The sequence below is a fragment of the Stegodyphus dumicola genome, chromosome X2 (genome assembly GCF_044657685.1).
Source record: "Stegodyphus dumicola isolate Sdum_Otavi_A_Nest chromosome X2, ASM4465768v1".
Lineage (NCBI taxonomy): Eukaryota > Metazoa > Arthropoda > Arachnida > Araneae > Eresidae > Stegodyphus > Stegodyphus dumicola.
The window spans coordinates 26,561,879-26,577,907 of NC_140781.1; the positions used below are offsets into that span (position 1 = coordinate 26,561,879).

A 16,029-nucleotide genomic window follows, 5' to 3' on the forward strand; every position below is an offset into this window, starting at 1 on the left:
AATTCCGTATTTTAGGTCATTAGTTTAAATCTAATAAGATGACGTAAACATGGCAACGTTGGGGCTTTATAGTAATGCAAGCTTCTTGGTAAATGCGATAGCCGACGCACTGAACAAGGAAGCAACAATTCAAAACAAAATAGAGACTGTTGACCCTGCAGGGGTTAAGGAGGAAGACTGGAATGAAAAAATTTACATATAAAACATGAATGGAAAAGTGGACTATTTCGGAGACCATTTCGGAGAGGAGCAAAAACTACATGAAATATATATATATATATATATATATAATTATTTACATCACCTCAACCAAACTGTAAAGCGTTGCGGCCGATTTCCATCCTATCTCAGGAGGTTTAAATTACAATAATCCGAACGCTGCAGCAGTTGTAACGAAAATTAAAGAAACGATTCAAAGCACGAGATCTGTAGACTTTTTAATGACATCAAGAATAATTTTAAAGAAAATAACGATTTTAACATTTAATTAATTTTAAGAAATATCGGCAAATCGAAAAGACTTGCAAGAAAAATAATGGAACATGTGAATTCCAATGGGACGTGTAATTTACGTTTTTTCTTTCTTGTGTTGAAGCCGAGGATGGCCCAATCATGTGTCGTCAGGTTACTTAATGATCAGCTGAGCACGATCAGCCCCGTTAACTAACAACTTCCTTTTGTTGAGTATCGTATTCTGCCTTCCAAGACTTTGTAAGGTGGGCGGTTTTCCCCATGTAGTAAAGTGTATGTGAGCCAGTTTTCCCTTAGAAAGTCCTCCACAAAGGCATCCCTCACTTTAAGCAGACAGCCCTCGTGTGCTTTACCATAATTGAATAATCCTAATCCTTTGTAAGGCAGACAATTTTTTTATTATTATTTTACATTTTAGCCTCAAGCATACTATTAGTCTCGATTTTCTCTTTTTTGTCCGCATCACTTTTCAAATAAAAGGATGTTCTACCAATGTATTATTCTTAAAGGAACATTTAAAAACACGTGGCAACACTTAACCCTCTATCGGGATATCCAATGCTTTAAAAAAGTTTTTGATTTACTGTTTAGTTTTATGAGGCGTAAGTGCAAAGAAAGCGAAGTTTAATGATAAAGTTAAAAATACGAATGAAAATAGTGAAAGCAGAAGCGATTCCAAAGCAAAATTACTAATAAAGGAACTTTTGTAGTAGCGAAATAGTAGAATATAAATTCCTTTTTCAAATGCTTTCTCACCAACGGCAGAGCGGTAAAGTTGCTGAGTACTGGTCATTCGATCCGGGCTGAGCATTTTGCCCCATTTGTAACGTAAATAGACTTATTTTACGTGAGCGGACTTATTTTAACTCTAAGCTATAGAAACTTAAGCATCTGGCTGACTTCCTTGCAGAAAAACAGCATTTAATCCCTGTGAACTTGCATCCGCTGAGAGAGTTATATCCTTATTATCTTATTAATGTCAGAGAATTTTAATATGGGCGTTTATGCAAGGTTTTTAAACTTTTGGGTGTTTTTCAGTCTCGTGCCATAGGACATTTTTCTGAAGTCGTTGCCTTAAATGGTGTATTAATAGTACCGTATATTCCGGCTTACAATGCGCATTTTTAATACAAAAAATAAGATCGAAATTTACGGGTGCGCGCTATACGGCGGATATAAAAATAATGGATTAAAAATTAGGAAAATTCAGTATACAAAAATCATATTTTTTACATGTACCTAAACCTGATTATTTAAAAGAAATGACATACTATGAACTTAAAAATTTTTATTATCAGATAACACAAAAAGTTCACCTTCCATTGCATCTTCACGCACATCATCGAATTCTGTTTCATTTTCACCAGCATTGTTACTCTGACCCATGAAATGAATAATCACCATCCGTTCCATCCATTGTTCACCAACATCCTTAATGCAGCATGATTTTCCTTTTCTTTCGCAAACTGAATAACTTTGCGTTTTTAACCAGCACTGTTTCGTTTGGCAGGAGCCATATTTACTACTAAAAAGGAACATTAGATCAACTGTACTTCAACTAAAGCAAATTCAATTTACTAAAGCCCTTCGATGTTCACTTAAAAATTACGCCTTCAAATAACTACAGAAAGAGAAAACATCAGACTCCTAATTCCACAAATTTATTCGGGACGGAAGGGTATTCTTACCCCAAATTATGTCCCTTTCTTTTCTTGAAATCCTAGAATAATAGTCTTGTTAACAACTTCCACCAATCTCTTCGCAGAATCATTTACTTCCTCAATCATTTATATCACACACATACCATTCCTCTTATGGCTTGTCAGTTTAGTATACCATTGTTCGAGCGCGTGGATCGCTTCGAATGAACGATTTCAAAATATAAGAGCATAGCACATGTTCCTTTGAGATTTCTTTCTAGAGAAAATGGTGCTTGTTATACGGCGAACATACCTAAAAATTAATAAATATAGTCTGAAATTATAGGTGCACATTATACGTCGGAATATACGGTAGATAAGAAAAAATTCGACTAAATACTTAGTCATTTCTAAACATTTTTTTAGAAAAGACATATTAGTAGGTTGTTGCATTAACTTAGGTCTTAAATAATTCACATGAATTACTTTCATTTTACAGTTGTCCTTACTGAGCTTCAGATTAATTTCTTGCATTCTCTGCAGTACTCGTTTCAGTCATAAGTAATGCTCTTTCACACTAAATTGTCATATTATCATACTGTTGCATGTTATGCCAAATGTTGGCAACTTTGCAACTAAAACTGTCGTCAAAGCCTGTCAGGGAAGTTTTTACCTATATCTCAATCGATCAAAATACAAAAAGTGACCTAAAATTCAATTGGGTTTCTAAAATGCATTGGTTTCTAAATTAATTTTTCTGAAAAATTTAATTAAAAAAAATTTTTTTTTTTAAAATTTAATACTAGACTTTACATTGCTTAATTCTCAAAATACTTCATTCTTTTAGACATTCTTCACTATGTTTTACTTTTGGTTTTGACTTTTACGCTTGCCTGCATGAATGACGAAACACGAATTGAATGATTGTAGAGTTAGGTTTGGAAGCAACTTCCCCTTGATAAGTCTGTCTCCTGCCTGCTCAACAGTCATTCACTTATGCATTTTTTTAAAAAAAATTTTAGATTAATTTAAATTTGCTAAATTGGTGAATTTATTTTCATGGCTTGGTTTTGCACTTGATTTACTTATGCTATCTGAATTTAAATGATATTGTAGATTAGTTCGAAAATTAAATCTTTTATATGTTTGCATATTTTTTAATTATTTTAACTTTAAATTTGCTTTTTACATATATACATGTTTGTTAAAATTTAAATTTCATTCCTTGCAGCAATGGTGCAAAGAATTAATTAAATTTGTATTTAAATTCAATTTATTCTTTTGAAACAATATGCATAACAAAATTGTTACATAAGATTGTTGCCTGTTACTAATCTCACTTGCCAGATGCAACAAAAACAAGCCTACAAACTACTATCGTGGTAAGATGTACAAGATTGCGTCTATCATTAGTCAGTATCTTGAGCACCATACAGGTGTGTCGCCAAATGCTATGGAAAAAGCTAATTTTAACATTCAAGATATCATCTCCACTAATAATTACTTAAAGTGTATTCAGTGTGCCCAATAAGCAAACATATTCCATCTAGAAATAAATCTCAATGCATTGTGAGAATAATAACCCAATTGTTAAAATACCAGAATTATTGACTATAACATTCAGTAATATTAAAACATATTACTTACCCGTATAGTGCCATTTCTTTACTTACGAATACACAGCATACTTTTGCACATTTTGTTAATTTCATTTTTCAATTACTACTCTCTGAATATACTAATTTCTTGAATAAATATATATATCATTTTATCGTTACACCAAAATTATCGTTCATACGCAAATGACAGAAAAGCAGATCTTGATCGTTCTTTATGGTTACAGTTGTCACGTCTGAACGTGCACACTAGATCTGTAAGCAGCCTCACTAATTAATGTTGACACAAAATTACGTTTTCAAATTATGTCGTAGAACATGTTCTTTAAATCACATGGTATAATTTTTTTGAGCAAAACAAATGGAACAGATCACCTACAGCACCTGGTGAATGATAGATGAAGCTGGCCGAATACCTCGTTAGCAAACCACCTCAATTTCATGGAAATCAAACTGTGAAAAGTTTGCTGTAGTCAGTATATTCTTTACTTATTCACACATGAGGCTTTTGTAGAAAAATTGGAATTTGAAAAAGATGTCAACAAGATGCTCACTGCCTTCAATGTGCGCAAATAAAAGTGGCGGTGCACAAAACCAGTTCGGTCAGACTTTATGCTTTCGCGCTAAGCGACAATGATTGTTTCATCGAAGTGGCAGTGTAAAAGCTTGCTTTTAGAAGGTGACAGTCTGACTTTATGCTTTTTCACCCCAATTTGGATGGACAGCACTCTGGAGAATGGATCAGAGGGTTTCCCACACCTACCACCAAACTCTCAAATGGACTTTCATATTGCACATATTTTGAGTGCCCCCATGCCACATAGACACTTTGCATTTACAAATATCCATGCCTTCTCCAGGATTCGAACTTAGGTCTTTTGGTACAGTGGTCAGCGCTTCCCTATCTGCGTGGCATTACATAAGATGCATTAAATAAGTAAATTAATAAATAAAAGCTATATATAAAACCATATAGAAATAAAGGCTATATATAAAACTGTTGAAAAATATGACCTATTGTAACCCTTTTTCTGCATCATCTCTCGTCCTTGAAATAATTCTAACTTTCACATAAGGTTCAGTTCTTATTTTAGAGGGATGTGGCAATTACTTCTACTTCGTTCTTCACAGCCACTGTTTTTATTAAGAACGGACTGTTCTGGCCTAATTAAGATGCAAAAATGAAACTTGATGTTACATCATCTGGAAAGCAGAGTCGTGCCGATAGCTGATTGGTTGCCGTGAGATGACGTCCTGTCTACTTCAGGTATAAGTATCTCATGTCGCTCTGGCTTATTCCTTCTGGTTCCTGTTTCATTGCTCCTTGGTGTGCCGTTACCAGCCCTCATTGGAAGACGATATTGCGATGCATGCCGTCCAGCGATAAGTGCCGTGGTTCCGGTCCAGAGATGACTTTTCCTGGATTCTGCAAGGCGGCTACGGTGTGAGCGACTGCCTATTTTCATGAAGGCGGCATCTTTAATACAAGTGTTTTTCCAGGACTAGCGGCGATGTTTTCCCAATCTGTGATCTCTCATGTGTAACTACAGTGAGCGGCTTTTGCCGGTTCAAGTGCACTCGAGGTTTAGTATAATTTTTTCAGGTGCCTTCTTGGCCAAAAAGCATGGACTTATTGATAATGAAGTGAAATTCATATTAACCGCGTATTTTCTGTTCTGTGATATGTTTTTTGCATATTGAATGCCAGTATTCAAAGATCAGGTAAAATATTTACTGTATCATTAATAGTGTAATATTCTTTAAACGAAAAACCCTTGGGGTTTAATGAACAGTCAACTAAGCGTAATTTGACAATGATTATGTTACACTCTTTAAGTTTCTGATATTGATTAAATTTATTTATTGTATTTTTATTTTTATATATATTGTTAATAAATTGGTTAAGTTTAAAACTTTTGTCTTCAATGTCTGCACAGTATATAATCTTAGGGAGCTTCTATTGCTAATTCTGCTAAATGTTTTTATAACTTTAAACTTTGCTTTTGCATCAAAAACAACAAAACAAAAATTTTAAATAAACAGAAATATATACATATATGAATAATAACATCATGTATAACATATTTAGCTAATACTATTAGGCTCAACTTTCTTTCGCAAATTTCTACAGCCGAATAAGTGCTAAGTGGTAACCTCTTAAATTTGGAACTGCCAAAGGATATGTGATGGGCGAACTCTGAATGCAGGATTTTGTTGCTCTAGTGGCACCATCCATATTTGGCAATTGGAACTATGGAAGACCACAAAAAGAAAAAAAAAAAAAAAAAAAAAAAAAAAAAACTTATGCATGTGGTCCCCCACAGTGTTCGAGCGGTTACGGGGTGTGAGACGACAGGCTCTGACATTGCAGAACAATAATTCGTTCAGTTACAGCTGCACTTGACGTTACAAGAATCATAACTTCATGGCCAGTGTCAAGGAAGTTGAGCAATCTCACAGTGTTTGTCACAACAGCCTCTCGATTTCAGGGTGGCCTAATGGACATATGATCCTGTTGTACCTCTGATACAGTTTCAACTATAATGAACCAAAGGACGTAAAACACGACTGAAAATTAAGAAGGTGTGGTTAATTCAGTCTGAAAACTGTTTTAGACAAGGCAATAATTCGGAATGCTCTTAAACTCAACTGGAGAGACACTTGCCACTAGTAAGAGCTTCACATAACGAGGACAATAACTGATAATATTGATTTCAATATCTTTAGTGTATTTGTAATACAACTTCTCACAGATTTATATTAAATGCATTTTAGTTCTATATGTAGTAATATGCAACCTTAACAAACACAACCAACACCAGTTACCATAGGCAGTCGCTCTGTCAGTGCAGCATACTGTCATTACCCCAGAACCATTTACTGCTGAAAAGGGTCCCTTGGAGTTATTATTGGCGATGTTTATTGACAGATGGCAAAGTCTATGTCCACTGCTGCTCTACTAGTGCTAAAAGTAGATCTTACGCTTTGAACCTAAAGCTTCAAACAGTACAATAAAAAATGCTTCTAATTCAAGAATAAGGAAGCCATGCTTTTTGCAGAGATGGAAGTTGCTATAGGGTTTATAGAATATATAATTCACTACTTTTTCATGTTTTTGCTTTGGTATTCCAGCAGCAATTTCTTCCATGGTTAAAAGAGCAGCATGTTCATTTTTATCATTTTCTTTAAATATTTAGGATTTAAACATATTTTATTATATTTGACAACAGTTACCATTAAATTTATCTATCCACTCTTACCTTCTCAATGATTTTTTAATTCTTATTCATGGTACTTTTATTTTCATTTTATCTTTTATGCTTACTTTCCTTGGAATACCAATCACTGGCACTGGATCTTGCTTTAACTGGATTTTATATCCTTCTTTTAAGAAGTGCAATTGTTCATATACAGACAGATCTCCAGTACAAAGAGAGATTGCTTTTTGGATCAAATCTAGCTGCAGATATAATTTTAATGTAGATGACACTTTGTCTATAACCTGGAATTCTACAACACATTTATTTTTCCAAAACCAGCAGTTAAGTAGTATTTTTTCCATAGTACTTATTTCATCCTCAGACAATGTAACAGCACTGCACATTGTTGTGGTATCCAACTGTAAATTAAGTTAATTTTTATCTACTTTAACAACTGCCTCTCTAAATGTTTGACACCTGTCATCTGAACTAAATTCCAGTTTTCCTTCATAAAGTTCTAGACTTTCCTCAGAGTCTCAATTAGGTAATTTTTTTTTTATCCACACTAATAATCAGTTTTCATTTTATAGCTTTTACACTGATATGCCTTTATAAATTTATAACGTCTGACATATGCCAGAGCACATTTATATGTTTTTTTTTTTTTTTTTGCATGTAGAATAAACTTCCCTCTCTTGCTTCTTGACATTTGCCCTCAGCAGCTGCATTTCATTATGTTTATTTAGTTCCTTTTTCACCATATTTACATCTTCATCTTTTATTATTCTCATTGGATTATTCATACATATTTTGGCAGATCTGCATATATCAACAGCTTTATCTAATCTTGAATCTGCTTTATGCAATTGCTCTTACTGCATCATCTCAAATGTACAAAACTTTTATTAGTACATCCATTAACTGAGGAAACCTATGGAACTTACCCTTGTTTCAAAAGTCAGTTAGTTGCATAATCATTTACAGTTTAAGATGCAGTTTGATTTCTGGTTAAAAAAATGTCTTTTTCATGTAATATTTTTTTATGTACTAATTTTTTTTTAAATTTCACTTATTTAAAGTTTTTTATAACCATCTTGAAATGAAATGATAGCAATTTTGTATTACATGAAGAAAAGTAGTAATTTTTTCTTCTTTTTTATCATCCAATTCACTCACTATTTCATAAATGAGTTCAGTTTTAGTACAGAAACATACTCATTAATAAAATACAGCAAATTGATCTAAAATTATTTATTTTATATTTTTTAATCAGTTTTAATTTACAAAACTCTACATGTTGCAAAGGTACACAATACATGGTGTTAGAAACATATTTTATTGATGAACATAATGTTCAAATCCAAGAGGAATTAGACATGGAAATTGAAAAAATATCATGTGAATTCTTTATATGCATAGGCAGAACTAGGCTGTATACTCCAATATGAAATTTTTTTTTAAGGCAGAGTATTTTAAATCAAAATGTAAATCAAATATAAAGCAAGAATAATACTTTAATATTCTGGAATCAAGATATTCAGGAAATATTTTGTTTAACACATGTGTTACTTTTCCAGCCATATATATAAGTGAAAAACAGTTTTTATCATTCAGATTATTCAGCTTGTAACATTCTGTTGATAGAGTTTATTGGTAAATAAAAATATTTATATTCACAGGCAAACTTCATAGATTGCATATGTCAAGTATCACATATTAAGAAATTGCTTATGCTTGGCAATTCTGAAATCAGGTAAGAAGAGAGAAAGTAGGAAAATATACATCTTAGACAGCATTTCATTCATGAATCAAACATCTAAACTAAATATTATGAACTTAGTAAATTTCACAGAATAAAAATGAAATAAAATTTGTATACAATAAAAACTTTACTTAGTTTATCACAAATGGAATAAGAATTATACAATGCAACATTTACAAGCCATGAGTTATAGTCTCAGTTATATATATATAGAAGAAATTTATATATATACACATATAAGTAAATAAGGTAATATATCTTTTTTGTTAATATATTTTGTTCCATTTTCTATAAATAAGAATTAACGATTCTGTAATAACTTGGAATGAAATTTTCAGCTTTCAGATGTTTTAGCAATCAGCATTCCCGTCTTCCTAAGAACTTCAACACCACCATGTAAGGTACAAACTTGACTATATCCACACTTGACAAGTTTTGTAGCAAACTAGAAAAATGATAATAGTTATTAAGAAACAAATTCATACAACCACATAACTAACTCTACCTACTAATTATTATATGTGTATAAATTTGCTGTGCACTATTTCACCACAGATCTCAGAAATGCAGCAACAGGTTACTACTACACTCTAACAGTCACAGCAGTTTTTTTATGGTATTCTTATTTTAGTTTGGTATGGTTTATTTGATTATGGCAAAGCATGCAAGGGCTATCTGTCTAAGGGAAGGATGACTTTGTGGAGGACTTTCAGAGGGAAACTGGCTTATGTACAGGTTACACATGGAAAAAACCATGAAAACGTCAATGCAGCTTTCCCATTTGCTAGGATTCGAAACTCGGACTGACCTGTGTTCAGCAACTTTACTGCTCAGCCACTGATGGGCCTTACTCTTATTTTACATTTGTACAGTTCTTGCATTTTTTAAAATCAATGACAATTCTATGGCAGAATTTCAGAAATGATGTTACAGATTATGACAGAAATACTGCTAAGGATTACGTAATGAGGTTATCAAGCTCAAATATGAAGAGCCTGCTCCGAAATTTTATAATGCATGAGAAATGCACCATTTCTTCATTACATTCACACAGTATAAAAAGACTGTTTTTTTTCTGCACCCTTGCTTTTACATGAAATGTTTTCAATCATTTTTAGTTAGTTGATTTAAATTAAGTAAACGAGTGTTATCTGTGCAGGGTAGAATACTTCTGGGGAGGCTCAAACAGCTGGAAATCATGTCGCACACAGGAAAAACCATAAACATGTCTATGGAGCTAGCTTGTTCATGGGTTGTACTACTACAGGCCATTTGGCCATAATTGATCTCTTTCACCAAGCTTTACATAAACCCTAAAAAATCTAACAAAATATGAGATTTTGAAAAATTTATACAGTACAAAGTCTGTAACCCAGACGTCCATTACCCGGAATGATCTATAATCCGGACCTCAAAGACACAAACTTACGCATGTGCGTAAAGCCAGTAAAGCGTTTACCCATGCATGCTTCCGATAGTGAAGAAAGTTACATCGAAAGAATGTTTAATAAAGTAAACAAATAAATATTACGCTTGTTTTGTAAATTTTGATACCCTTTAGATCATAATTGCTCTTTATTTCATAAATTACGGTTTCATATTTTTAATTGTATAATTTCTGCATGCAACCTTACCAGATTTAAATTCATGATCTATAATCTGGAAAAACCCCTAATCCGGAATCGCCGAAGTCCCGATGAGTCCGGATTACGGACTTTGTACTGTATAACATCTAACATATTACCCAAGTAGCACAGCAATGTCTTAACGACATTGCAAACCCGTCGCGGATGTCGTCACAAAAACGTTTCAGTCTATAGCGATGTCCGTGAATAGTTAATTTCAGCAGACTCAAATATTTCTTTCATTATATCTGAAATTCACTACAATGAAATGTCATCTCTTAATTGGAACTGAATGGAATATTAAGCAAGTTAACAGAATATTTACAAAATAATATGCATGTCATATACTTTCATTAAATTCTCAAAATCAGTTTGACATAACCAGAATTAACATGGAAATAGTCTGTTATACATAGCTGTATTCTACAGATTTAATTAACATGTTCTCAATCATAATTTGGCACTTTATAGCAACTGAGACACCACACACAGAATTACTTGAGTTATTTTTTGTCAGTGCATTTTACATCATTGATATCCAAATGAATGTTGCCATTTTAAAGATGAAAAATTTTAAAAACCCTATTTTTTTTATAACACAAAATGTGAATTACAAAAAAGGAGGGAGGCTACATAAAGCACTACAGTTTTCAGTGCTATTTAAATGTGTCCAATAAATTGCCAATTTTTGTAACTATTTAAGGTAAAAATGTAAATTTATATTGATATGAAGCATTATTAAATTTCTTTTATCACAACTTTTTTTTGTTTTACCAATTTTTATTCATCATTACCAAAATGACAGCTTAGAGGTAATATGGTGATATGTAAAATAGACTAAATGTACTATACATGGTGTTTCTAAAATATCTGCCAGGTATAAAGGCAGGCAGAAGGGATTAAAATAAGAACATTTTATAATGGAAAGTGCATGCAGAAGTGATATGTTGAGGTAGTAAAGGATGCTATTGACATCAGCAGGTGAAAGAGATCCCCTGGCTTAAATCATCATTCTCAGTGCAGAGTTTAAACACTGTTCCATAAAAAGGAAGCTTGTCAACACACATTTTATCTACAATGCTGCAGATCAAAATAGAGCAGCTGCCCAAAGCATGAATAGAGAATGATATCCAAATAGACAAAAAATGAATTACCAAGCATTCAAGTGTATTAATTTTGAGTTAATATTGAATCTAATATTACTGTTGATGATTACACTTTTAGAGCCCTTTTTGTGAAAAGCTGAATGATTAAAATGTTTTCTTCTTTTGACCTGGCTTTCTTTTTCACATGTTCTCTGCAGATTTCTTATGTGTCCCATTTCACACACACATTCCATTACAAAATATGCTTATTTTTGTCCTGTCTAGCTACCTGTACATTTTTGTAAGGTATTTAAGAATCTCCCCCATGTAAAGAAATGCAAGAAATTCCATACGAATTATTTGCAGATACAGGTAGTATATATAAAAACTTACATCTGGTACCAATTTATCTTTATTGCTGCCAATAACTGTTATCATTTTGCCTTTAAAACTGGTGAGCACTGTGTTGTCTATAGTACCATCTGGTGCAAATGCAGTATTGAAAGGAATGTTAATGCTCTTCAGAAGAGAGCCTTTGCAGAATCTACACAATGTTATGGATCACAGAAAGAAGTAAAATATGATCTAAAAATGTTCTAAAACAATTATAAGTATTAATTCCGATTCAGAATCTATAAAAGATGTGTCTAATAATCAAAATGGTTGCATATGTGATTCCAATAACTGAATGTTTATGATTGCAAAAATATTAGTAAGAGTGAAAAATTAAATTTTTTTATATGGTCATGTTAGATGCAAATCATCAGGAATTCTTAAGAATGAAAACTGTATAATTGTATAATGATATTTAGAATTCAGTAGTGATGAGAAAAAACATAGTTATAATGATAAAAATATCAATTTATGGATAAAAGTAATACCAGTACATAACACAAATATTGACTGATCTTAAGAACTATTGCATATTGGTATATAATAATATGTAACAGTCGATATATAATAACTTTTGTCAATGCATGTGAAATATATTGATAAAATCTGCAATTCAATTGTGAATGAACAGTTTATTCAATAGTAGTAAGTGCATCGGTTATAGTATTCAGCAATGTATGTGAATAAGTAAGAGCATATGTATCTGTAATCTATAATAGTTTAATAATAGGTTGAAAGTGTAACAGAAGCACAGTTAATTAATTAGGTTCAAAATGGCAAAACAAGCTACTATCATGAATATGAGTTTGGCATCTGTTTTGCTTACTTTTTCAGGCGAGCATGATGAAAATATAACATTCTTCATAGATCAATTGAGCTAAATGGCTATTTTAGAAAACTGGACTGACTAAAGAATAAGCCTTGTTTTAAAAATTCAATTGTGAGGTAAGGCAGTAAAATTTGCAATGGAAAATGAGTCATGTAAAGGTGCCACTTAATGATTTAACAAAATTACTGAATACCAAGTTTGCAAAATCTTAGTCCTTTGAGACGATTCAGAATAATTTTACATCAATCAGACAAAATCAGAATCGATCAGTTGAGGAGTTAGCTGACATGGAGAATGCACATGCTACTAAATATTTTGGGTGTTCTCACAATTCAAGTGAGGAGGTGCACAATGTTACTCAAAAAGCTATGATCTGAAATTCATTGAAGCACTCCAGCCAGATTCAAGACTAGAGATTAAAAAAAAAAAACCTTGGGTCTACTCATTTTGCCGCTGCTGTTAGACAAGCAAAAAATATTGAAAAAGCACTGAAAAATTCAGGTTCACAAACACATGATTACTCTCCTGAGATAAATACTTTAATAATGCAAAGTAATAAAGTTATTAGAGATTTGTCAAAAATGTTAATGAATTTGTACTTGCTAGTAATGTAAATAGTTTAACTAAACTATTTACATTACTAGCAGTACTCAGAGTAATGATAACACAAGAGTCTTGCCATATTGGCCAACAAAATCATCACACTATTGATGGCCCTTATATTCCTTCAAACAATAGTTATCAACCATCTAGAAAGGAGAGAAGAAACTATACGGAAATTTTCTATAGGGGCGATTTTACCAGTAGAAGGAATAGTTGCAGTAATCAGAATACTTATACTTGAGGAAAAGTAGAAGTACCCATAAAGAAAATAAACAAAAATAAGAGAATAAGAGATACGAATAAACAAACTAAAAAATTGAGTAATAACATTGAGGAAAACAGTGAAAAGAAATTAGTAGCTTCATGCCCCGACTAACAATAATACCCTATTACCAATAACAATGACCTTGTGGTAGCATCATTGCTAGATACAGGTGCAAATTTAAGCTTAATACAGCCAGACACCATGCAAATACTAAAATATACAAAGGTTCAGTACAGATCTGTCCCTTACCTATCTGCCATAAATTTCAAATTTCATATAGGAAATAAATGGCTTGCCAACCAGTTGTTTTGTTACACAGCATAACTACAATGCAAAGTATCAAATAATTTTAGGGTGTGATTTTATATAGAAAAATAAGATACTGATAGATACAAATAAAAATCAATCAATTATTGACAACACTTACTTTGATCTTGTAGACAGAAAACCAAATATCACTAATAATAAAGCAGAAAGGGTGAAAAAAATATAAAAAGATGATTCAGATATAGTGAGATTAGTATAAAATGCTATAATTCTTACGACTACTGCAGAGATGGTAAAATTAAGCATCCTCGTTAATATGCAGCAAAACCAGCAAGTATTAATTTCCCCAGACAAAAACACTACATAAGTGAAAAATACATTTTCACCATAATTGAAAACACTTCTAATTCCAAAGTTACTTTAAGGAAGGTAAAAATATTGGTAAGGTATATAAAATAGAAGAAAATCAATTTGAGAAGACTATAGAATGACAAAATTTACAGATTAACCATATAACATTAAAGAAAATTAGAAAACTAAGAATGGAGGAGTTAGTCCCTGATGACTTTGGTTTAAGCCACTTAGAGGCCAAACTAAAGACCAAATGATGGTGCCGCAATTTAGTCTAATATATAACTTCCCAATTCAGACGAAACAGTATACTATTACTTGTACTGCTAAAAAATACACCCAATAGGAAATAGCCAAATTATTAGAAAGCAGGTATTACTGAACCATTAAGTTATAGCTTCCCAGTAAGTTTTGTAAAAAAAAAAAAAAAAAAAAAAAAAACTACTGCTGACTACTGCAAAAAACACTACTGCAAATTAAAATTCAAAATTGCAGTAGGTTATAAAATATTAAATTGCAAAACTGAGTCTTATCAAATATGTTTACCCAGGATTTCAGGATATTCGTACTATATTAGGCAAGATTTACTATTGTGTGCTAAAGCCGGCATTTTTTCAAATAAAATTAGATCAGAGAGAAAAGGAAAGATCAGCATTTTGCACAGAACTTGGCATCTTTTAACTGACTATGTTACCATTTGATGCCAAGAACACCTCTGCATGTCTCCATTCTCTAATATCCAAATGTTTAGGTGATACGCAAGACCCAAATGCACAATATTTTTTGAATGACTAAGTGTAGCAGGCAATAGCATAAATGAGCTGGTAATTATTTTGCAAAATGTGTTTGATAGGTTAAAAAGATTTAACTTTAGACCCAGCCAAAACGCAATTCAGAAATTACTTAGGATTTTGTGTTAATAAGAAGGGTTTTGCTCCAGCAGAACAGAATATTCAAAAAGTAGCTAAATTTTCCAGACCTAGAGTACGTCAACGAAGTTCAAACATCATAGGCATGGTATGGTAAACTATTTTCCTCAATTATTTTAAATTATGCAGAAATTATAAAGCCAATATTGAACTCAATAACAACAACAACAACAACAAAAAAAAAAAAAAACATTTGTGTGAAATGAACAGTGCCAGAATGCTTTAGATAAGATACAGGAGTTATTCTTGGAAAAGCACACAATAAAAAATAATGAAATTTTTAAGTCTGTAAAACAATTTCACGAACATCTATATAGGAAAAGATTTATAATAATGAGTGATGGCAAACCACTAACACTCCATATCAATCTTGAAAAGCAGCCTGATATTGCAGCAAGCTGGTTATTAATATATCTGCAAAAATTTCAGCACACTACTCAGCATATTCCTGGTTTCAAAAACCCAACAGATAACTTGTTTAGAGTTTCAGAGGAAGTAGTGGTTAGAACATGAATATTTTTATTGCCAGTGATAATCTGTCTGTTTAAAACATAATTAGAAAACAGTGTGAACATCCATATATAAAAACATTTATAAAAAAAAAATTGCAGAATAACCACAAAGAGAGGGTAGAATATTTTATAGATAGTTATACAGATGTGTTAACCATAAAATTAAAACCCACTAATGAGAGAACAAAAAACTAGAAGTGTACGAAATAAGATCTTAATACTTAAGACAATACTTATAATATAGAAAATTGTTCAAACTGACAAAGTAAATCAAGACCCCAAGACATTATGCCACGTTTGATTCCTAAGACCTTGAACTTAAGCAGATAATAGCTATAAACATAGTTGGAGAATTCCCGAGATCCATTAATAAGTTTTATGTACTCACTGTCATTGATCACTATTCCAGGTATTTGAAAACAATTCCATTAAACAACTGCACTTCTCAGTCCATTATACAATCTCTAAAGGACTATTTCAT

General features: G+C 32.1%; 1 protein-coding gene across 3 annotated transcripts in view; it reads right to left on the reverse strand.

The window, feature by feature from the left end:
• Positions 1–8,163: 8,163 nt before the first annotated feature.
• LOC118182946 (TBC domain-containing protein kinase-like protein) overlaps positions 8,164–16,029 on the reverse strand; it is a 140,853-nt gene continuing 132,987 nt past the window's right edge. For all 3 annotated transcript variants that reach the window (XM_035352329.2, XM_035352328.2, XM_035352327.2), the window contains 2 exons: positions 11,793–11,943; positions 8,164–9,134 (listed from right to left, as the gene is read on the reverse strand). In XM_035352329.2, coding sequence (XP_035208220.1) covers positions 9,024–9,134; positions 11,793–11,943 — 262 coding nt within the window. In that variant the 3' untranslated portion in view covers positions 8,164–9,023. The remainder of the gene's footprint in view (positions 9,135–11,792; positions 11,944–16,029) is intronic.